Source organism: Mya arenaria, chromosome 7 (genome assembly GCF_026914265.1).
Source record: "Mya arenaria isolate MELC-2E11 chromosome 7, ASM2691426v1".
Lineage (NCBI taxonomy): Eukaryota > Metazoa > Mollusca > Bivalvia > Myida > Myidae > Mya > Mya arenaria.
Window position 1 is genome coordinate 47,534,521 of NC_069128.1, and position 24,046 is coordinate 47,558,566.

Consider the following 24,046-nt stretch of genomic DNA (forward strand, 5'->3'; position numbering starts at 1 on the left):
TGAATGTTTTACGGATGTTATCCTATTGTGTTTATAGAAACTTGATGGATATATTTTTCTATTCATTGTCGTTTAAAAACAAGTGAGTTCAATCATTGGAATTTTTTTTTATTTTTTTTTTATTTTCGAGCTTACAGCGTGGTACTTTTAATTACCTTTATTTTTAAACTTGTATTTTGGTGTCTGTTAAATATTTTTTTTTCAATTTATTTTTTTTATTTTTGCTCACAGTCTTTTCGCAGTTTTCGCAAGTCACAAATCACAGGAAGGTCTGACATGGAGAGGCAGTCCAGTAGAAGATTTATCGGCCGTAAAATCATCTGCTATGCGTGCGGTTATTTCGCCAATGATTGTTCAGGCAATTGGTGCAGACATCCTGGCGCCAGATTCTTGGGTACAGGAGCGACGGCTACCGCGGGGTACAAACCAGCCATTGGAAACACTGAGCCAACTTCCGCGAGACAGTCGGAAACTGACCGAAATTCTACCGTGTGAGGATTTTTATGATAAGTACTGGACTTTTTCAAACTGTTTTGATGATTTTCTAGGGACTGATGTTCAAAACATATTTTGTGAGAATGTTGAAAGATCTATTTCATTGTCTCATCATTCGGTAAAGGGAAGATTGAAACATTGTGCACATTTCTGGAAACATACTATAGGAGCTAATGAGGATGTGTTGTCCGTTTTTGTAACGGTTGTGTTATTCCATTTATTAACGTACCACCGTCTTTTGTCATGAAAAATAACAATTCCGCCCTGAAAAAATCTTTTGTAGAATCAGCCATTTTGTCGTTAGTTAAGGAACAATGTGTTTATGAAGTTCCGTTTATACCTCACAACGTTAATCCTTTGTCCGTTGCTACAAACAGTTGGTCAGGGAAACAGCGACTAATAGTGGATTTGAGGGTTTTAAACTCATTTGTTAAGAAAGACAACTTTAAGTTTGAGGATATCAAAGTTGCGAAGGAATATTTAATTCCGAATGGTTACATGTTCAAGTTTGATCTTATTAGTAGTTACCATCACTTTTCAATTAAAAGCGTTCATCATACTTATTTGGGGATTTCATGGCAGTATAACGGACAGCTCAAATACTACTTTTTTTCGGTATTACCTTTTGGTCTCTGTTTTGCCCCTTTTCTTTTTTTCTGAGGGATTGCGGCCCTTGGTTAAATACTGGAGAAGCAATGGTTAAAGGATAGATTTGCTTATAGATGATGGTTGGTCCATAAACTCTAATTTTGAGTAAACCTGTATTGAATCAAAGTTTGTATTTAGTATTTTAGAGAAAGCAGGTTTGTAAGTGAACAAGGAAAAGTCCATTTTTAAGCCCGTTCAGTCTCCAGAATGGTTAGGCTTTCTTTGGAATTTGAAGAAAGGCAGGCTTTTTATTCCAGAGCGATGTATTTGTAACGTTCGGGGTTTCATTAAGCAAATGTTGATCCAATGTCCAGTTACTACGGCTACAAAATTGGCACAGCTAGCTGGTAAATTTATTTCTATGTCGCCTGTCTTAGGAAACGTATGTCTGTTACAAACAAGGGCATTTTTCAGGGTAAATGAGTCCAGATCCGGGTGGGATCAACAGTTGTGTATGGTCGATTCTTATACCAATTTAATATTTTCGAGAGATGCTTTTGAGAATCATTTTCGCAAACAACTGTTTCAAGATTATTTACCCTCTGTCATTGTGTTTTCAGACGCTTCTGCAGTTGCTGGAGCTACGTACATTGACTGTGATGTTGCAATTGCCCACAAGGCTTGGTCAGATATAGAGCAGAATAAAAGCTCTACGTACAGGGAATTGCTGACCATTAAGTTTTCAATGGATTCATTCCAAATAATGTTGGCGGGAAAAAAATAAGTGTGGAATACTAATAGCAAAAAATATATAATATAAATATAAAATATTCACCGTTTGTGCTTCTCGTTGTATTTCTTTAGAGTTGAGTTGGGTAAAGCGAGATAATAATACAGTTGCTGACGAATTGAGTAGGATAGTCGATTATGATGGCTATGACTGACGAATTCTTTGAAAACTTATATGGGTTATTTGGACCTCATAATGTAGATCGTCTTGCTAATGAGTAAAATAAAAAATTGTCTCGTTACAATTCCCTTTATTGGACACCGGATAGAGCAGCGGTTGATGCTTTCTCTATACATTGGAAAAAGGTAAATATTTAGTTAGTTCCACCAGTTTACCTCATTCCGAAAACCTTGAATTTTCTGCTATTTTGCAGAGCTTTTTGTAGACTTGTTGCACCTTACTGGCCTTTAAGTCCGTTTTTTTCCTTTTCTTTTTTCTGAAAATTCAACTTTTACACCTTTTATTCGGGAAGTATTCTTTTTTACCAAGCCATCAAAGATTTCTACCCAGGGACATTTTAAGGGCGCGATATTCGGGTCCGAAAAGTTTACCAGTAAAGTAATGGTGATTCAGCTTGATTGTGCACATTCGTAATAGTTTTGTAAAATTTGACAGCAAAGAGTTTGTTTTAGACAGTCCCTAAGAAATCGAAAGGGATAAAATCGTTTTTGTTTTTGATAGGATTAGTTGTGTTTTATGGGTAAAATGCAAGTGAAAATAAGTTTGCGATGTCGTAGTTGGTGTTCAATCTATGATTTCTGTTTAGAAAATTTAAATGTAAATATTAAATGTTAGAGTTGTCACACTGAAGTCATTATGTCATATTAATTTGTGCTATTTTTATTGTATGATTTTGTTTTTTAGAGCTTTGTTTAGTACAGATGTCTGGACTGATATAAAACCACAAGCCACAGGAGTGTTCTCAGATTTAGTGGAATTGTGTTTACGATGGAAGGACAGATCGACTTCTAAAATTTATTCTTTGGCATTCAAGATGTTTAGTAAGTGGTGTGAACAACTTAACTTTTCATCTCTACCAGCTTCACAAACTATAGTTGCATTATATTTGGCGCATGTCACAAACAACTCGCGTTCTTGTAGTCGATCGAAACTAAATTCTATTTTCCCCCATTAAATCGGCACATGTTGTTTTCCGTCAAGTTTACTTTAATAAATCTACTGATGAACACGTTTTAAAAAAGATACTGAAAAGCCAATTTCTATTGCATGTCTACGTTACGCTTTGAAACTAAATTTTACCACTTTAGGTCTGGATTCTTCAAAATCTAGTCTGCACTCTTTCCGTTCAGGTGATGCTTCTACTTGTAAATAAAGTCAGAAACGAAATAAAACGTTTTTCGCATATGGTTTAAAGTATTAAAATTTGTTAAAATTGTGTCGTCGGCAGCTTTGTTTATCGTGCACTTAAATGATCATATGCTTGTACATCTTAAATCACTAAAACTACATGTTACAGAATGAAGCAGCGGAATACTGCTGCTTTTGTTAATTTCGAAGGCAGTGGAAGGCTGCAGATTGTGTTGAACAAGAGGCAGCGGAATGCTGCAGATTATGAATTTTGAAGCGGCGGAATGCTGCAGATTGAAGGGATTTGGAAGCAGCGGAATGCTGCAGATTGTGATTTTGAAGCGACGGAATGCTGAAGGTTGTGGGAATTTGAAAACAGCGGAATGCTGCAGATTGTGTGGATTTGGAAGCAGCGGAATGCTGCAGATTGTGTGGGATTGGAAGCAGCGGAATGCTGGAGATTGTGTGGATTTGGAAGCAGCGGAATGCTGCATATTGTGTGCATTTGAAAGCAGCGCAATGCTGCAGTCTGTGTGAATTCGGAAGCAGCGGAATGCCGCTAGTTTCCTTTCAGATCATGGTTGGTTGTTTGAAGACGTTGTCAAGGAATGTGTTACTGACAAGAATTTAGATCGTCACGAAGGAAACTCCAAGTAGCTCGATAAGAATTATTTTATGTTATAGCCACTGACAGTTTCTCTCTTTGTTAATTCGATATATGCTGCCAAAAACAAGCCTATACTCCTACTTTTTTATTGTTTTGTATTAATTTTCAGATTAATTCTATGTAATTTACGGTGTCTGGTATATTTCACTATTTTGATTAGGAAATAATGGTTTCACTCACGATTTGAGTGAGTAAATATAATTATTTCGGTTTCAAAATTGGCGAAGTATGATTGGACATGCTTGTGAGTAAGTTGTCGATTGGCGTATGAATAAGTTGTTTTTGCTTACATTACACAAATTCTTATATTAGTGTTAAGTTTCATTTCAGTTAGAAGCCTTTGGTGTTCCTGTCTCATCTCAGTTTTACTAAGTTACGTGACGTTTTTCGAGTAAACGTCTCCATGACAATTTTCTGGATTATGACATCTACCTGGGACGGAGGCGTTGCCTACCATCGAGAATAATCTACTATAAACCTACGTTGTATTTAAATGTTCGATATTTGCTGCCAATAACAAGCCTATACTCCTACTTGTTGTTGTTTTGTATAAATCTACAGATAAATTCTATGTTGTTCACGGTGTCTGGTATATTTGACTATTTTGTTTAGAAAATAATTGTTTTACTCACAATTTAAGTGAGTAAACTGTCATTTGTAAGTTGCATATGCGCCGGAATTTCAATTTTAAATGTCCCACTCAGCATTTTTTGGAATACCAAAACATGACATGTTCAATCGTACAAGTCTGTCCAAAATAATAATAATAACAACTACCTTATTCTGAAAACCATAACACACAATACAAATGTTATGGTAAATCGTTTGGTATTAGATATGTAACATACTTTTACTGATATCTGGCAGTTTTTATCAATTTATACAAAATCTATATACATCAACAACTGGCGTAGATATGTGAAAGCACCATAGAGCCGAATTTGCGTAGAATTTTAAAATAATACCCAAGGAAAGTCTAAAGTTCATATAAAGCTGGCAGGGTAAGATGTATATAAAGTGAATCTTATAAGCCTGTCATTGTTTTTTTAAATATCTAGTAGAAAAAGGAACACCGCGGGGAAGCAACACAGCCCTCTCCAAAACTAATTCCGGCCTGAACATCTAAACAGGTCTAGCTACGTCTTTTTCAATATTGTTGGCCTTCTTATATGTACTATAACTGACGATACCGTGTTATAAGGAACTTGCGTATTATCTTTGGTGTATTTAGAAATGATTTGGTTTAAGTTGTAGAGAAAAATATGTCATCATGAGTGTATGTTTACTGCAGAATATGTAACTCTAGAGTCAAATATCAACAATTACAAAAGTCGAAACAGACATATAGTGATTGTATGTACATTTTATAGTGTACACAGTTTGTAAACAGAGTTACTGATTTGAAGGTGTATTTAAACAAGAAAACAACGAAGATGTTGTGTAAAATTTACTTTGTTTACGTTTTATGCGGCTACAGAATCAACCTTTTAAGTAGCAATAATTGAAATCGATGCGTGTGCCTGTTCTACTTATGATTTAGACTACTTTATAGTTTTGGTATATGTCTATAGCTATATGTCTATAGCTGTAAATGTTAAATGAATTGCATTCTCAAATATATATATATAACAACGTATTCAGTCTCAACAATTCTAGTAAAGGATCAACACCGTTGTTGTATCTCATAGACATATATCATGTGTGACATGTATTCGCAGCAGCCACGTTGTCTATACTTATTTTGTATGCATTTATGGAGCAGAATTTGGGTATTTATTCGCTGTTTATCTTTCAATTTCTATTTATCTAATTTATATTCGTATTCTTTAAATTCTTATCTATAATCATATATATTTAAATTGATTTAAACAAGTTTAATTGCTACTTTTTAATTGACAGTTAAACATTTGTATTTTGATACTGCAGAATGTAAGGATCAATTGTTTCTACTTCTTGTTTAAACTACGTGATAAGATATTATGCTGCATACTTCTTCCTTTTCAATTTGAATAATTTAGTTTTAACTTATGATCTTGAACGTCCTTTCTTTTAAGAATACAAAGTGGGTTACATAACACTGAAATAAAATCTTTACGAATGCACCTAGACGAATACGAACTGCAATAACACGAATACGAAATTACATTTGAAATTTAAATTTATAAATTTGGCCGGGAACCAATATTTCCGTACAAGACCGTAATTTCTGACGGTGTAACCGTTGAAATATTCTCTTCAAAAAATCCACGAAATCCAGCGTTTGTTCAATATAGAGCAAAATTGCACAGAGTACGTATATTATGTCAGTTTAAAAAGTAGAAACGACTATTATCATTTCCAAACATGCGTTAAATAATGAAAAACATTCATGGATTTAGAAAATCCGACCAGTTTATCAACGATAAAAGCACGCCACTATTTCGGACGTTGAAGAGAATTCGGACAACTGTGCATGTTTGTATTTGTTTGTTATGTTTCGCTACAGCCAATCTTTTCTGGTAAATTCTAAAACTCCCAGTAATTCTGTACACTTCTAGGTTACTCTGTGTAGTGCCTATCACTTGCCCATCATTAGGATGTGAACCCCCCATAGGTAATTGTCCAAATGATATGTCCCCTCTATATGATATATCTCTATAACAAACACAAAGTTTGCAACGAGCCAGTTTTCAAATATGACACTGTCCATGTTACCAATTAAAGGACTTTTGCGAAACAAATTTACTGATATCATATACTGATTTAAAACAATATTTCTAAACCAAGGAGCCAAATTATCATATTGATTCTATCAATGGCAAATAACATTGACAAAGTAAACATGTGACAATCACCATTTGCAAACTGGCGCTATATACTCAATGTGGTGTGAACATTCTAGAAATGTTATGAGATTGTATGGGGGCGATATCGTAGTGGTATCCAGTAAAAACGGCCCCAAGTTAAAACGGCCCCAGGTTAAAACGGCCCCACTTTCGGTCAAAACGGCCCCAAACGATATTGAAATCGGTTAAAACGGCCCCATAGTAGGGTTTTGCTGTATAGGTGTGAAAGTTAACACATGTATTTATCTTAAGTATGGGGATTAATGGAAGCTAATTACGTGTGAAAGTTAAATTATACTTAAGGCTTACCATGGTGAGCAATGGATAGTATATCATGTGTGAAAGTTGACGCTTAAGGAGTAGATTATCTATCATTGAAAAGAAGTTTCAAGTTTGAAAAGAAGAACATTTATTATTATCATTATTTTGGTTATTCAAAATCGTGGACAGTTATTCATACCGTTAAGTATGATTTAGCCATAGCAACGTGAAGATACACAAATATATCTCAAAATGAACGTTTATGTAAAACTTGTAATATTAATTCAGTTGAGTCAGAATATCTTTTTCTACTAGTTTGCCCAAGATACAGACAGCGAGTTTTTTCAAACCATATAACTGTCACTGGCCATCTTTGAACAAATTTGAATCCTTAATGTGTACTCATAACAAAAAATATATATGTTATATCTCAAAATTCATTTATTTTGCAAATAAGATTAGAATTTCGTTAATAAAAAAATAATATTTGTAGTAACAAAGTTTGTTTAATATTGCTCTTGTTTATTTGAATTGTACTATCCATTGTATTGTATGTATATGTTTCTTGCTATGAACGTTGTAATAACGTTTTATGCAATGGCAGTTGGAAGTTGGAAGTACTTAAAAAATTTACTTTTAATCCACAGTTCGTCAAAAGCGTTCCTTTTAAGATCATTATACTAGCAAATTTTGTACATTGATACACAGTTTTCTGGGTCAAATGGAGGAAGGTATGTGTACATAAGCACACTTAAGCACACTTAAAGGATATGTTTTGCGATAAATGATGATATTTGATGTTTTAAATAAAATATGTCTGTAGTGTTTTTGTTGGCATAATAATTTCTTTGAATGAATTTACAACTACATCACATGAAGTTTGAAAATTGTGATAAGCAATAATTAACCACACTCGTTTTAAGAGTATGTTTAATGGTTATTGTGTATAGTTTTATAAATTTAAAACATCAACCACCAGGTTGATTTGGAAGGGCTATAAAATGTGCATGTTGTTATGTGTAGTAACAATTCAAATATGCCAAAATATGTCTTGTATGTTTTTACAAGAAACAAAAAAGCCTTTTCAAAGACAGCTGATTATTTCTTAATGTTATATATATAATCATAAGCTGCCTATAAAAATAGAATGCTGTTACAATTTATAAAAATATGTTTTATTGTCTATTTATAGATGCAACATGAGTCAACAAATCCGAGCTGCCCAACTGCTGCGAAAGGCAGCAAATTTGCTGCAATCACCGGTAACTACTGTGTCAAGCACAGTACCGCCATCTACTGGTACAACTTCAACCAGCTCTACACCAGCTGTCCAAGCTATAAGATCGTTATTTGGACCATATAACAGACGGAGCTATGGACGTCGAGGGGGGCGAGTTGGACAGCCAGAAAAAGACAACCGGTGTCATATTGGACACATAAGTTTGCTGTCATTCCCAGATGCAAACAGGTAATAATGAAAAGCATTATGTTCAAAATTAAGCTACATAATATATGATTCATTTCTGTTTTAAGCTCATTTGAGAACAACATGCTTAGGGTGAGCTATTGTGAAAGGACTCTGTCCGTTGCGAGTCATCTGTCCGCCCGTCTGTTAGTCCGTCGTCAACAATTTCTTAAAATGACAACTCCTATACCGCTTGACTGATTCTCACTAAACTTTACAAGAATGATCCTTGGATGACCCTCTCTCAAAGTTGTTCAAATGGTGCCCGTCCATGGTACAAAAAGGCAGCAGGAGCTAAAAATAGATTTTCGAAGTGTAAACTTATAAAAAATTTTTATCTGAATCCGCATGGTATGGGGCTTAAATAGATGGTATGTATCATAATTTAGTGATGATACCAAGTTTATTCAAATTATGCCCCTGGTGTCAAAAATGGCCCCACTCCGAAGATTTACATAGAGATACATGCATAAGGAAAGATTTAAAAATCTCCATGCCTGCAACTATAAGGTCTAGAGCTGTGAAATTTGGTCTATAGGGTCAGAAATGGCCCGCCATGAGGGTCACATTTTATTTACACAGTTATATTAGGAAAACTTGTAATATCTTCAGCTACAAGGTCTAGATTTTTATATTTGGTGTTTAACATTTACGGATGGTTGGTTACAATTCATACTGCCCTGGAGGACAAAATCTAGCACAGACAGAAGGGTCAGGTGAGCGGCTCAGGTCCCTCAGGGTCCTCTTGTTTAACATGAGTTGTGGCATTACTCTAGTATTCAATCACCAATGTACTAATTTGACATGTGAAAATTCACAGGACAATTTTTAATTGAATGGCATTTTTGAAGGACATTTTTTTTTTCAAGAGACATTTACTACGATTCCAAAATTATACTTTTTAAAATGTCATTCTGTGCTCTTATTATTATTGCATAGGTATTTTATGATAGCAATTTTATAACAAACCATTTTACAGGACATAATGGCAGAAAAATATTAATTGATAGGATTTTCCAAATTTACCTCCGAAATATCTGATGAAGTTTCACCGTGACTGTTATTTGCCAGAGTAGGACTGCAACAACCTCCTGCTCCAGGTGTTATACTACTTGAGCTGCCTAAACTGTGATGATGTGCTAATTTATAAGTCACCAATTTAGTTTTAATGGTGCCGTGTCATACTATTTTGTAAATAAACAACTACTGTATTTGGGTCAGATTATTCTTCATTTTTTATTTTAGGAAACGGTACCAAACAGGGAAGAAAAACATGGGCTGTACTCCATGTGATTTGGCGAGAAGCGTCTAACCATGGTCAGGTCAACAAATTCGTCGGACTTTACCACTGCGTTGGAAAATGACTTCCCGATATTAAAGGCATGTCGGGGTTATGAACTTCTAAGGACACCTCCTGGAAGTCGGATATCCCTTGAAGTAATACCAATGCCCTCTGGAGGTTTCACTTCAACATATCTAGCAGATGAAAGCTGCCTGCAGGCAGCAGTTTGCTATTTTAGGCCTATACAAAAAGACCTTGCTATCACAACTTGTGTAAGTATTCTAGGCTCTGTTTAAATTAAGTATTGTAACATACTTGACTGTGTCCCTCCTGACTGGGAGTTAATTGTTACCAACAAGACCCTAGTTAATGCTAAACATGATTTCTGGGCATCCCTGTCTATCTATGAATTCTTTTGAATCAGAGCTGTGGTAATGGGCTAATGCTACACATGATTTGATTATAAATTAGTGAAGTAGAGCATTGAATATTGATTTTAGGACAATAAATTCTAAACGTTATATAGGATTTGAATTCAAAAGTAGGTACCAAAATTTCCTGCTGTGTGCTATGTTGCCATGCAAATTGCTCTGTTGGCAGGTATGGTTAGTTTTTTTTATAAAATTATACTAAATACATGTATCTTAGTATTAGGGCCTGAAATATAAATTTTCCTAGTACTCCCATTTTGAGCGATATTATAAAGAGGGCTGCTTTCTACGAAAACATTCATGTGCAACAAGCTCCAAGACACTGATACACATATGAACAAAAGCTAAATATGACCTCTTGTTACAGAGATAAAAAATACTTTCTTTTTTTTCTTGTTGTTTATATATAATGTAATCTTTTTTAAGACTGAAATGGACGGGGATCAACCAAGTGAGGCATGTCTGGAGTGCGGGGAAAACATTCCATTACCCCTGTTACGAGATCATGTGGATGGCTGCAATAAATTGGTAAACCTAAATATTAACATCTGGTCTTATTTCAAACCATCTAATTCGTATGTCCCCACCCTGGGAAGCTTTTAGCTAAATTGTATAGAAATAGGTTGATATTTACATCTATCAAAAATGAAAGTATGTGAACATTTTAAATCTAACCTCTAATGTGAGAGATCTATGAACATATTGTGTATACTTTTTGCTACTATTTTTGACCTATGGTTGGTTAAAAAGGAAAGGATATTATTAAAGATATCAGAGATGTGTAATGCTAAGAGTTTTGTTTAATGAATTGGGTGTTACTTTATGGAATAGGTGTAAGTGTTGTGCTTAAGTTGTTGTTTAAAATGTATAAAAACATGTGCACCTTTGATTCCCAACACTAAGTGTGATTATAAAAAATATCTTGCTTGCTTTTCTTGTAAACCTATGTTTACTAAGCGAGAGGAAATCCTACAAATTCACTTAAACTACAGACATATGACCCCAAAATATGATTAAAGTTTCTTTGTGAATAAAATCTGGACCTCTTCAATCTATAAGTTTAGATTTTATTTTGACTAATAAAATGTGTGCCTTTGTTGGTCCTGTGGCAGCTATCATTTGAACATAAGCCTACATGCATTTCTGTTGTTCCCCTTTTACCAATAAAATCTTGACATAAACTTAGCTTGTTTAAAAATAAGCACTTATCTTTTTTTTAAATTTATTTCAGGGAATGTCTCCTCGAAGAAAAAGAAACAGAGTTCAGACACAGACTCCTGTTTGCCAGTTTGCCTGTGTAAGATTTTTTTTGTTAATTCAAAATTTTAAATTATACATATTGGTTGGTAAGAAGGTTTAAGAAGTGCCATTCATCTCCTCATCATTCAGCTGTTTCAGTGTATAAAACACAACCATACCAAATTTAAAGGTAATTTAGAAATCGCTCACAGTTCTATATATGTTTACAAAACCTTAACAAAACTTATCATAGAGTATCTACAGATGTTAGTCTGATATGCATTTGTAATGCATGGAAACAATGTCCTTTTTGTTACTCGGAAAAAGGGAATGTAACACTCTGCAACTGTAATACCTGAAGCCTGATATTCTGAATATGATTATGATATATCCCTATCTTGTTTTGTAATGAGTGTACCAACTGCTCAAAGCTTCCCATCTATTTTTAAGACTTCATATTACAGAAGTGTTAGTAGTCAACTACCATTTGGAAATGTCACATTGGTTATAAAAGTTGTCATTGTCTTTGAAATTTTATTTAAAGTTATGTCTTTCATTCTAGATCACTGTTAAAGTACAGATGTATATGGATACTGTTAAGGACATGCTAAGGAATAGATAAAAAGTGTTTGTTATTTATAATTAGCCATGTCATGAACAATGCATTAAAATTATGTTTTCATCAAACAGGTTCCAGGATCTAGCTGTACAGAACTAGCCATGTAATATTTTTCTCGGAAATGTTAAGTGTTTTTGTTATGTTTTCATTAACTAGGTTTTCAACCAGTTTACATACTTTGTCATGTATCACCTTCGATTGAAAACCTGGTTTTGGGGTAGTAAGGTGTTTTTGTTCCTTTGGGTTGTTCCAGGAAAACTAATGACAAGATTTGGAATGTTCACCAATGCATTTATTGCTTAAAGTGAGGGTATGCACTGGATAAGATTGTGCTGCCTGGGGTACTATAGCAATGTAAACTGTCATGTGTTGTTTTGGAATTCGGTTGGATGGGTCAGTGGTGGTGGTGGTAGTGCCCCCTTACTTACAGTGGAAGTCATTCACACACCTCACCCCATCCTATTTATTCCTGGAACAGCGCATAAGTTATATGTCTTCACACTTGCTGCCATGGTTGTATTGTCAGTTATTATTGTCAATTATTTGTTTGTATTTTCTTTGTTGCACATTCCTAAGTTCAGTTACAATTTTCTCCATGTAGTTTTCCATTTTTAAGTCCCTAGGGGCTTCATACGCTGGAGAACAACAGCACTTGAATTTCTTCTTCAGCTTAACCCTAGTGCCCCGGGTCCATTTTTGCAATATAAACTTACTTATCTTGCACTTATATTCGTAATCATACTGTGTCCCGATAAATACATTGGAGGTTTATTAAAATAAAAGTAAAACTATATAAAATGTTATTAATAATATTAATTGAAATATAAAAAGAAAATCTTTGAATCATTGAAAATAGTGAATTATGAAATTCACTGAATCTCGGGGTTGGAGGGGGGGAGGGGGTAAAAAAGATAAGCCTCCATTAGATGGAATTAAAATTATTAGCTTGATTGTTGTTTGTTATGATGCTTTTGCATGGGTGTAGACTGGTAGCTAAATGTGCCATAACATATGGCTTGAAACCAAAAAGTGTTTAAGGCTGTATGATACAGGAAGTAAGGTACACCAAATTATAAAGCCTCTAGCTGATCTATACAGTTTCTTTCTGTTTTAACAAACTATCTTGAAAATATTTTGTATTTTGCATTTTACAGACGTTTAAGACAGTAAATCATTCTAGTTTTTAGCCCACCTGAGCACAACCTCAAAAATCTTCTTGTCTGAAATCACAAGGTCTTTTTATTTGATATGTAACATCACCTAGTGGCCCTCTATCAAGATTGTTCAATTTATGCTCCTAGGGTAAAAATTGGCCCCGCCCCAGGGTCACAAGCTATGGCACGGGGCTTTACTATTTTGTTTGTTACTGTAGCATCACCTACATTGTAGTTGTCCTCTATCAAGACTGTTCAAATTATGTCTATGGTTTCAAAACTGACCACGCCCAAGGGCACACAACTTTTTTACATAAAAAAAAAGTTTAAACAACATCTCCTCTTAAACGGTTTGACGTATAAAGGACTATTCAGATTGGTGGTCAGTGAAATATTTTATTCATGATTGTAATTTAAGTCACATCCAAGGAACATTAGAACATTCTGGAAAAACTAGACAGTGAAAGTCCTTCATAATTAAAAACAACAACACATGTTTAGAAATCGTTCGTCACACGAATCCATTTTCAATGAAATCTGACACAGAATATTTTCAGTATCATACAGCCTTAACTGTGGCACGAGACTTCAGAACTGAAAATCAAATGGCATTTCATTTCTATGATATTTTAAGCCTTTATATTCATCTTTACTATTTCAGACAAAAAGAGATGGGTGTATGTCCAGTTTGCAATGGCAGTTTTGAAGTGAATGTTCTGAAAGCACATGCAGCAGGGTGCGGAATTGATACAATAACAGCTGGGGGTAGTGAAAGGTACATTTTAATATTGATTTTAATGTCTTGCTTAAGAATATTGTAAGAAAAAGGTGTGGGGGTATTTATCACATTTAGTGATAGCTCTAGTTCAGCTCAGCTGAGCATGAAGTGCTCGTTGTGAGCTATTGTGATCGCCTTGTGTCCTTCGCCGTACATCTTGATCCTTTGGTGACACACTTCCAAAGTTGTTCAAACTGTTTTGTTCCATTGTGTAATTAAGTGCCAGGTCACAGGAGCGAAAAAAACCTCAAAATGAAAACTTAAAAAATGTTCTTGTCTAAAAGGCATGGCGCTTTGATATTTGGTATGTCGCATTATTTAGTGGTCCTCTACCAAGATTGTTCAAATTATACTCCTTGGGTCATAATTTGCTCCGTCACATAGAATCATATTTGAAAAAAATCAAACAATATCTGCTTTTAAAGTGTGTGATGGATTTTATCCAAACTTTACAAGAACGATACATAGATAACCCTCTCTCAAAGTTAATCAATCCGTTCTGGTTCATTGCACCTATCCTCAGGTGAGCCCTTTGGGGCCAATGCCCCCCTTGTTTTACTTTACTGCGAATTATATGTTTTTTAAGAAAAATGAATCTATGTCTAGGGCAACTTTATCTTACTATCAAAATAATAATTACAAGGTTTATACAAATTGACAGACAATGCAAAGTTAATATTTGAGACTTGTGAGGAAAGTGCCTTTTTCATTTACATAGATAATGCATCTTTGTTTGCAGCCTCATGGACCCACAAACCGACTTCGAGTCAGCACTGAATGACAGATTTGACAAGATAGTGTTGGAAGGGTCATGGCCTATTAATGTTGTCCGACGCCATTTTAATAACACTGCAATGGAGGAACTATCAAATGGCAACATAAAAGACTGGGGGAAAAAACTTAATGTAAAATTTATTGGAGAAGATGGTGTTGACAGTGGGGGGCTCACACGAGAGTTCTTCTCCTTATTATTTGAAACATCTCCTGTGTTTGAAGATAATGGTTTCAGCTACAATGCTGATCTTCTTGAGAAGAAACATTACCAACTAATGGGAAGAGCCACTTCAATGGCCATACTACATGGTTACCCTGGACCTCGAAACTTGAACAGGACAATTGTTGACTTCATCCTTGAAAACAAAGAGCCGGAAGAAATCCCAGAGTGTTGCATTCAAAATGCAGAGGTCAAAGCTGCTATTGAAGAAGTAAGCATTGCCCGCTCTTCAAAGTCTAACAGAAATTCTATTAAAGCTTACTGGAATATAGGTGATTACTAAAAAAAAAATAATGACAAATGTTATCACTTTTTGAAAACAATCTTGTTTGATTTACTCTTGAAAATGATAACATTTATGCCAGTTAATAGTTTATGATATAAAACATTGGTAGCATTCTTTACGGATAATCAATTTTGTATGTTTACATTTTACCCTTTTCACTATGGTATAAGAATATTTAATGCATATTAAATATAACACATATTATGCCCAAGAGTGGCAGTGTATATACAGATGATTTCCAGGTTCTTTTGTAGCCGAATTCTATTTTATAGTAATATTAAATAATAATTCTATTAAAGATCTTGCATTCTGTCAACATTCTCGTACACCTACGCAAATGGGAATTAGGTTAAATTGTCTAGGGTTAAAATAGTGTGCCGTCAAATGTACTGCCTCAAATCTGAAGTTTTTACATAATAATAATAGCCTTGATTGAAATTTGTTAACTGATTTGTATGTTCATATTAAAGTCTTCTTAATCAAATTGGGGTAAATCAAAAGGTTCTTCTGGCCGGACCGAAAGAAAAGATGTGATTAATGATTTGGAATTAAACATTTCTTTGTATTTGTTTATATACATGTATATGCATAAGAATGCTCCAACAAATGTTTAAAATAAATCATAGAATGTTCTTGATAGCTGCTTTATTCTGGATAGCTGCTTTAAACTTGTATTAAAAACTCTATTTACAAATTTCCACTGCCACTAAAGAAACCATAGGGGACGTATTTGAAAGACACAGCCATCTATTGGAAGCATCTGGCTACAAGCAACTGCTGTCGGTCAGCAATAGGGACCGCGCAATCCATACCATGAACTTTTATTATTGCTTCTACAAATACATCCCCCCTATGCAGCAGTTCATTGAAGGTACATCTAAATTTCAGTTAGTTCATTTGAATTGTAAGCAAGATGCTGCGAATTGTAAACAAGATGTTGCATCAGACATATTACATAAATCATTGCATTGTTAAAAAGTATTTATTTCATTTTAATCATTTTTTCTTAACCAGGTACAGCTACAGACTGGAATATTAGTGTTCCATTATTTGTGATATCTGATCTGAAATAATGTTTCCATTGTCATAGCAATTCAAACAAAACATATTGGTTTTCTGCAATGTGGATATTACAGATATCAATATTAACACATTTTAATTTGTTATTAATTTTGCAAAAATGTGTTCAAATTTGACATTAAAGGTTTCTGTGAATGTGGCATTTATAATTTCAAATAATGAATGTGTAATAATATATGCATGTTAAAAGTAAAGCACCCAGTTGTTATGTTAATTTTACTTATTTATGACATATGTACCTTAAAAACAAATATGTTTATAGTACTAATAATTGTTGTTTTATTCTCAGAATACATGTAAAAAAACAGTAATAAAAGTGGTTTGTATTCACAGGTCTAAAGTTACATGACATGTTGTTGCTGCTGACAAAACATGGAGAGAATGGTCGGGCACTTCTCTGTTGCGACACCAAGAGTTCCTCAATGTCTGATGTGCTAGCCTTCTTTGTGCCAAAATTCTCCAAGTCAGAGCATGAAAAGGCAGATGAAGAGATGATCGTATACAACTTCGGCAAATTCCTGAAGAAAGTTGAAAGTGGGTAAATGTTTTCATAACGGGGCTTGTTTGTCTCATTGAACTGATTGCATTTTATGTAATCACATTGGTTAACAAAATTCATGTTTTGATTACTACATATGAATATGTTATACACCTTGTTAATGGAAGTAATTGTTAAAATGTGGGCAACACCCCTCCAAATGTATGTTTTTGTACTTCCCTGCTTTACCAAAAAAGAAACTATTAATTACATGCATTGTACATACCTTATTTATTATTATTCAGATGGAGCCATCTCCACAGATTGGGTGAAGATGAATAGCTCCGAAGAATCATTGAAGGAGGTTACGATCAACCTTGGTGATGTTCTGCAAGCCCTTATAGGATGCAGGTCTCTGCCCAGAAACATTAAGTCTGGAGAAATGGAGTTCGACCATTTGTCTAATCAATTATCATATGTAAATACATGTGCACCATCAATCATATTCACAAGAACGAAAGAACTTGTCAACTATGAAAAACTTGAACACCATCTGATTTGTATCATTGTTGAAGCAGAAGGCTTTGGATTAGCTGGAATGGCTGTTGTATAGCACAATTTAACTCTGACCTGACTCCTTTGCATTAACATCTATTAACGATTCATCACACAATTTTTGGTGATCAACACCTCAACTACCTTTCATTTCAGCAGTTTACATATGTACAATTGTAAAATCCCAAAGGTTGCCTTTCGAAATTGTAGCTTTATATTATCGATTTTTTTCTATGTCAATAAGCATAAACATCTACATGTAGTTATTGTGATAGTGTAAATTTAAGCACTGTTGTATAAATGGGCCTTGTAAATTTTGGTTAAGAATTAAGAATATTTTTTTCTGCAAAACAGTTCCAATGTGATAGATAAGAGGCTATTCTAAGTATTATTGCATTTTCTGAGAAATTAAAGCAAAAATCTATCTTAAGTATTGATGTTTAAAACATCTTTGTGCTTCAATAAGTCATATAGTTTTTTTTTACGTAGAGCTTTCAAACTGTGTACATTGGTAGTATATCAGACAAGGAGACTGAGTGAAATAAAATCTTGAAAACAGGACTTACTTCTTTGTTCTGCAAAGACTCAATGTTTGTTTTTACATAGAGCTTTCAAACTTTGTACATTGGTAGTATATCAGACGAGGACAACCACCATTATTTTTGGGGTTATGTTAAAGGTCAAGATTACAGAATCACAACCTGTTTGTTTTGTTTTCAAGCCTTTTTACGGGACTTTCTTCTTTATACTGCCATCACATTAACATCTTTAACCCACAACTTTTATCCTTTGCAGACAGGTAGATGATATACTTTGTATCTGTTCATTCGTCTGTCTGTCTGACCATCTTTTTACACTTCTGTGTACTGTGACAACTCAAATAGTTTTTTACCACAAGCTTTCAAACTTTGTATTGAATCTTGAAAACAGGACTTACTTCTAAATTGGTAGTACATCAGGTGAAGGGAACATAAATAATTTTTGGGTCATTATAACAAAGGTCAAGGTCATTACCATTTGATTTTTTAGTTTTTACAGGACTTTTCACTGGACTGCAATAACTTGAACAGCTTTTAACCCACAACTTTCATAGTTTGTACAAAAGTAGTATATGATAAGCATAGTATATGGAGTTCATCAGTGTTAAAATGGTAGTGAAATTACACATAATTAGAGAATCTAACAATGGTATTAACATTCAACATGGTTAGTCTTTCAATGGTAGTGACATTAAATGTGATCCTTGTTTCAAGTGGAAAATAAAAATTATCATTACAATTTTTTTCAGTATTGGAATGCATTGGAAATATGGTTGTTTTAAAACTTAGAGTCAAGATATGGATGAGTGAATCTGAGGGAATTTATAATATAAATTAAAGTTCCTTATTCAAAAGTTTTGGTATATTTTTTTTATTCTGCACATTCTAGGTTCAGTGACATTTCCTTTACCAATGTACCCACTAGTTCATTATAGAAAAGAAAACGAAATAATGCATACATGGCCATTTATTAACATTTCGAGTTTCATTAATGTAGCTTAAATAAGTTGTATCAAGATATGCTTTTGCAGCAAATTAATACAGGGAACACCTAATACATTACATCAGATGAATATTGGCATATTTAAACATCAACTGCATGCTTGTGTTATGTCCTAATATAAATAACATACATGTATACTGAAAAACAAGAGTTGGAATAGCCAGTGGATGCTTCTCGATTTTGCGCTTTGTCTTAAAGATAAGTGTATATAGGCAGATGAGTTTGACCTTGGGGCTATGGACCTGGGTTTATTACGCAACAATCATCACGAAAAACACTTGTGCCAAGTTATTTCAAATTCCCATTACAAACAAGATGTGTCAGTGACATGGATGTCCCTGCATCATTCCGCTTTGACCTAAAATTTTACCTTGACCTTGGAGGTACAAACTTGAGTCTTCACACGACACATCATCTTGTAAAGTTAAATAATTGTGCAAGCAATTTCATCAAGGAATTGAGAAGTTATGGCGGAGAAGAAAGTGAGACAGACGTTCCGGACAATGCAACTGCTATATGCCGGGGGCATAAAAGTAAAATTATAAACCAGACACGAACAATAAACCACATTTATAGTGTTTGACCTCCATGTATAATCGTCTCATCATGGTAAACATTTGTGCCAAGTTGTTTCATAATCCCTTTACAAATAACGAAATACTGTTCTAACTGTATATGAATAAAGAAGGCAGTTGGAACAGTATTGCACTAAGCCCTCGACTGTTGTGAACTGGACCTGATGAATAAATTTTCTAGTTTTTTAAAGTATGACCTTTGGACTAAAGAGCTGGGTCTATCACAAGACGCATCATCTCATCACGGTGAACAGTTGTACATAGTAATTTCAAAAATAGTTTACAATGAAGTTATGGTCCTTACATGAGTTTCAGACACGTGCAAACACGCGCAAACGTGACAACGCAGGGCTTATATGCTTCCCAGAAACTTCTCGGGGAGCATAACAAGTCATTGCATGGAGTTGGAAAGATATGTTAAAATGTTTATGAATGTCTGAACTTCAAATGGTGATTCCATGTTTCTGTCAGTCTTTCTTCTGATGTCAGTTATGAGATCTGGATTTAGCTCCAACAGGGGATGCACCACAATATCAGGATTGTCACACACTGGTTCATTGCAGTCAAAATCAACTCCATAGAGTTCAAGATCCTGAATTCATTGCATACAAAATCAACTCCATAGAGTTCAAGATCCTGAAAAAGATCGATATAAAAGAAATTGGTGGAATGAAAATGTACAATTGATTTATGAATAGTTGATGTTTTTCCTCTTTTTTTTGTAGACAGAGGTTATTTTTACATCTGCATGTTGCAAGTGTCACGAGTACTCAAAGCAAACAATCTTCTGTGTCTATTTAAAAATATATACAAATATTTCATATTTACAACTTCACAAGTCCACATGTTCGTTGACAAATGTTACACAAGTATTCTAAGGTGCACCTGTCTACTTTAGCAAAAATTCATAAAAAGTGATAATACCAAATGGTTTAAACATACAATCCCACCTGGAGGACATCTACTTACTTCAGCAGATAAATTCTCATGGTGGTTTCTGTCTTCAAGCTGCCTAGATATCCACAGCTGCAGAGGTGTTCTGTTGTGTTCAGTTCGCAGTGGACGTCTGGAAACCGCATCAACAAACTGATCAATAGATGATTGTATTCTCCTCAAGAAGACAACATGCAACACCAGAAGATGAACTTCGTTGTCAACATCCAGTAGTCCGTCATCTTCCATCCTTGAGAAGAACTCATAGTATGTTTTGGTGCAGCCATCCCATAGCTCGCGCCAAAACCGTTCAATCCTGAAAAATATTTCCATAATTCCCAATTACTAATGTCATTATGGGCCATATTAAATTGTAAAAATATTATTTCTAAATGGTTTATCTGAACATATTTCAGAACAGAAGCCATCTTTCAATAAAACCTCATGGAAGCATTAATAGCTTACCATGATCAGCGTGCTTTGGTTAGCAAACTATATAAAAACTTGGCTTCAACCACTGAGCAGATTTGAAACATCATAATTATGACCTTCAGTAATATTTTTACATCTTTAAAAGTATAATTTAGGAATAAATTATTAATGATAATCTTTATACACTCTGCAGTACAGTTCCTGTTCAGAGCACATTGTTCGGGTTTATTTTATGGTGTATGCACAAACTAATCTGAAAAACTGTATAAATATTTTGATCAACAAACTATGCACTATAGAATTGCAATATATAGAAAAAAGGTCAAAATTCAAGGGCTCATAACTCAGGAATTTCATTTCATTTCAACACAAATTAGGTTGCCTGTTAGTTTTATCTATGATGGTAATCTCTACCAACTTTCATTGTTCTATCTGTAGAACTTTGATTCACAAACTTCATTGTATTACACTGCAACAAAAAGACCCAACGATGTACACCCCATACAGATGATAACGACCAAAATCTATAGTATAAATATTCATACCACACAGGTCACATGTAATTAGACATTACCGCAGCATTCACCTACATTCATTAACAAACAACTCAGAGAATGTACAAGTTTTATATTCACAACAAATCTGTACAGACACAAAGTATTACATGATAAAGGCACATTGGATTAAATGACACATGGTAAATTTATAAGTTTAGAGATGTAGGTTAATTAACTTGTGTAAACAGTTCGTCGTCCTCCACCTTCTTGTCTGTCTGGAGCGTACTTCAGACAGGATCCAATTGCCCCATCAACCTCATGTTCAGTAGCAGTTAACACAGTGACACTTGCTGAAATACATAACAATCTTGTCAAATAAAATTATATTGACTTAAAAATGCTGAAAATAAAGTTTTGATATCAAATTCCACACAACAAAATTTCTCCAATTTTGGAACAATATTTGCTTTATTGTTTTCATTATCTTTTAATTGTTTTACTTAGTTCAGTTACTAGAATCTGTGATCAAAGCTATCGCGTATGAAATCATTTCCAGTGAATAATTGCTTTGTTTTCTTTGAGCGGGTCCTACTGCTATTTTTTTAAAAGAGGTGAATGCACAAGATAATACCTGGTACTCACTTTAATAATGACATACTTAAATAATTACTGTCAAGAAGCAGATTTGACTTGGCAATTATTACCTTGAACACCTTGAAAAACTGCTTTTGGAAAGTCATTTTCTCCTTTTTCCCTTCACGATAAAGCTAGGCATTACATCATCCGTCATAAACCTGTCAAAAAGGGGTACATAATAATATGAATTTGATAACAATATATATAATTTTGCTGGATGACATTAAATTTAACAAAAACAATGGTAAATAACATGGGCCTTTCGGATCCTGATCAAAGATCAAAATTACACAAAAACTACTAGTATTTACAGACATTATTCAAGAGAACAATTAACATTGTTTTCTCATACAAAAAAGTACAAATCGGCGCGATGTCAGTTGAGGGCGAATCGGGTTGAATTACATGTATGCTAAAATTTCATTGAAACAACCTGGTAAAACACCAGAAAATTATTGTAATAAACCGTTAAACATGCATTGTTTCAACTTACCTTGTTGTATTATTCAAAATATGAACCGTCGAGTCTCTAGAGGAGTAATTGACTCTCTCTCTCGTCAATATTCGTACACCTCATGAGCAATATGGCGGATCGAAATGGGTTCAAAATTGCGCTCGTCTATTTTACGATAAGGAATTAGACATGCATTTTTTTGCATTAGCTATCGATGTAATTATTTCTGCTAAGTTTTGTTTAACAAGATGAATTTTAACAACAACAAAAAAAAAGTCTATAAACATGCGACACCATGCGGAAATTCCAATTACAGAAACCAAGGGCACAGACAAGGGAAGCAACTTGAATAATAACATGATCGAATTTAAGTATTTATTTGCAGCAGTATCACGATTTTTCGAGCAACTTCTTGTTACATCATGTGTATATCATGTATTAACTTATAAATAAAATACAACTTATTACAAACAATTACCAAATCACAACGTCGGTTCAATGTCTAATTGCGACGTCGGACTGACATAGTGATTTTGACGTTGATACAACGTTGTATTAAAGTCGCCGACGTCGCGACCTAAATCCAACCTATATCCGACGTTGATCCAACGTCATGTGTTTGCTGGGAAGGCATTCAGGCAGAGTTGTATTACATGATTTACATCTTAATGATATGACACTTGTGTTAGATAAGTCAGAATGCTATCTAATTCAACCTCATAATTGCCCAGTCTGTCGTTTTCAAGATTGTTAGCCACATTAATGATCCGGTCATAAATGGCCCTTCTGAATGTAGTAATTTGGTCGTCCCTGAAATGACGAACAATTACAACATTAGTTTGAACAATTGTTTTAAATAACTGTAATAGTTATGTGCAGTAATTTTTATGTACCAATTGCAACATAAATAAGCAGTGGAAGTCAAGCATTGAAAGTGCTGAGTATAAATCATTTTGTAGCATATTTTGACCATATTTCTACATATTTCAAGTAAAATTTGGTATAAGATGAATCGCGAGCGAAGCAGGCGAAAGAAATGAGGAAAATAAGCGTTTTGGGGTATAAAAAAGCAAAGGGCCACGGCCATTGGGGGGGGGGGGGGCCGCCGGGTGCGCCCCTACTGGATCCGCTTGTGATAAGAAAGTTGAAAAGAAATTAAAAAAAAAACCTTAACAATGGTCTGTTTTAACTGTCAATAAATTGATTTCGACCAAATGACTCAACAATATTCATAAGAAAATGGAAGACATGCATATTGTGCCTTGTAATGAATATGGACTGAATGGCTGTGAATCAAACCCGAGACATCTCACACTGATTTAACCACTTAAAGGGACTGGCGTGCTGGTTTGGATACCATTCTTACTGAGCTGCATGTGCACACTGCACTTCCCCCTTGCCATCTATAAGGATCTTGTTGTGAATTTCTAATCTAACTTATATATTTGAAAGGAATTTACTTTCAGTAACCATGACTAGAGCTGAGGTGATGGTTATCCGAAAGGACCTATCCGAAAATGCTACGAATGCTGAGATTCTACAATCCTCTTTCGGTTATCGAAAACTGTACAAATATGAAACATCACTTACATGCTGTCACAACGCTACTCACATGCTTACAACGCTACTTACATTTTTATATTCTTCTCTGCAGAACGACTTGACTTGACTTGACAAGAGTG

General features: G+C 34.4%; 1 protein-coding gene and 1 long non-coding RNA gene across 2 annotated transcripts; one reads left to right on the forward strand and one right to left on the reverse strand.

Moving 5' to 3' along the window:
* Positions 1-6,116: 6,116 nt before the first annotated feature.
* On the forward strand, positions 6,117-9,774 carry LOC128240341 (uncharacterized). The gene is made up of 3 exons (XM_052956947.1): positions 6,117-6,137; positions 8,127-8,402; positions 9,645-9,774. Exons 2-3 carry the CDS (start codon positions 8,134-8,136, stop codon positions 9,709-9,711), a joined length of 336 nt encoding a protein of 111 aa, XP_052812907.1. The 5' UTR covers positions 6,117-6,137; positions 8,127-8,133; the 3' UTR covers positions 9,712-9,774.
* Positions 9,775-21,542: 11,768 nt separating this feature from the next.
* On the reverse strand, positions 21,543-22,490 carry LOC128240435 (uncharacterized). The gene is made up of 3 exons (XR_008262172.1): positions 22,404-22,490; positions 21,979-22,068; positions 21,543-21,624 (listed from the first exon to the last, which is right to left on the reverse strand). It is a non-coding gene; the product is annotated as an uncharacterized LOC128240435 (long non-coding RNA).
* Positions 22,491-24,046: the final 1,556 nt, after the last annotated feature.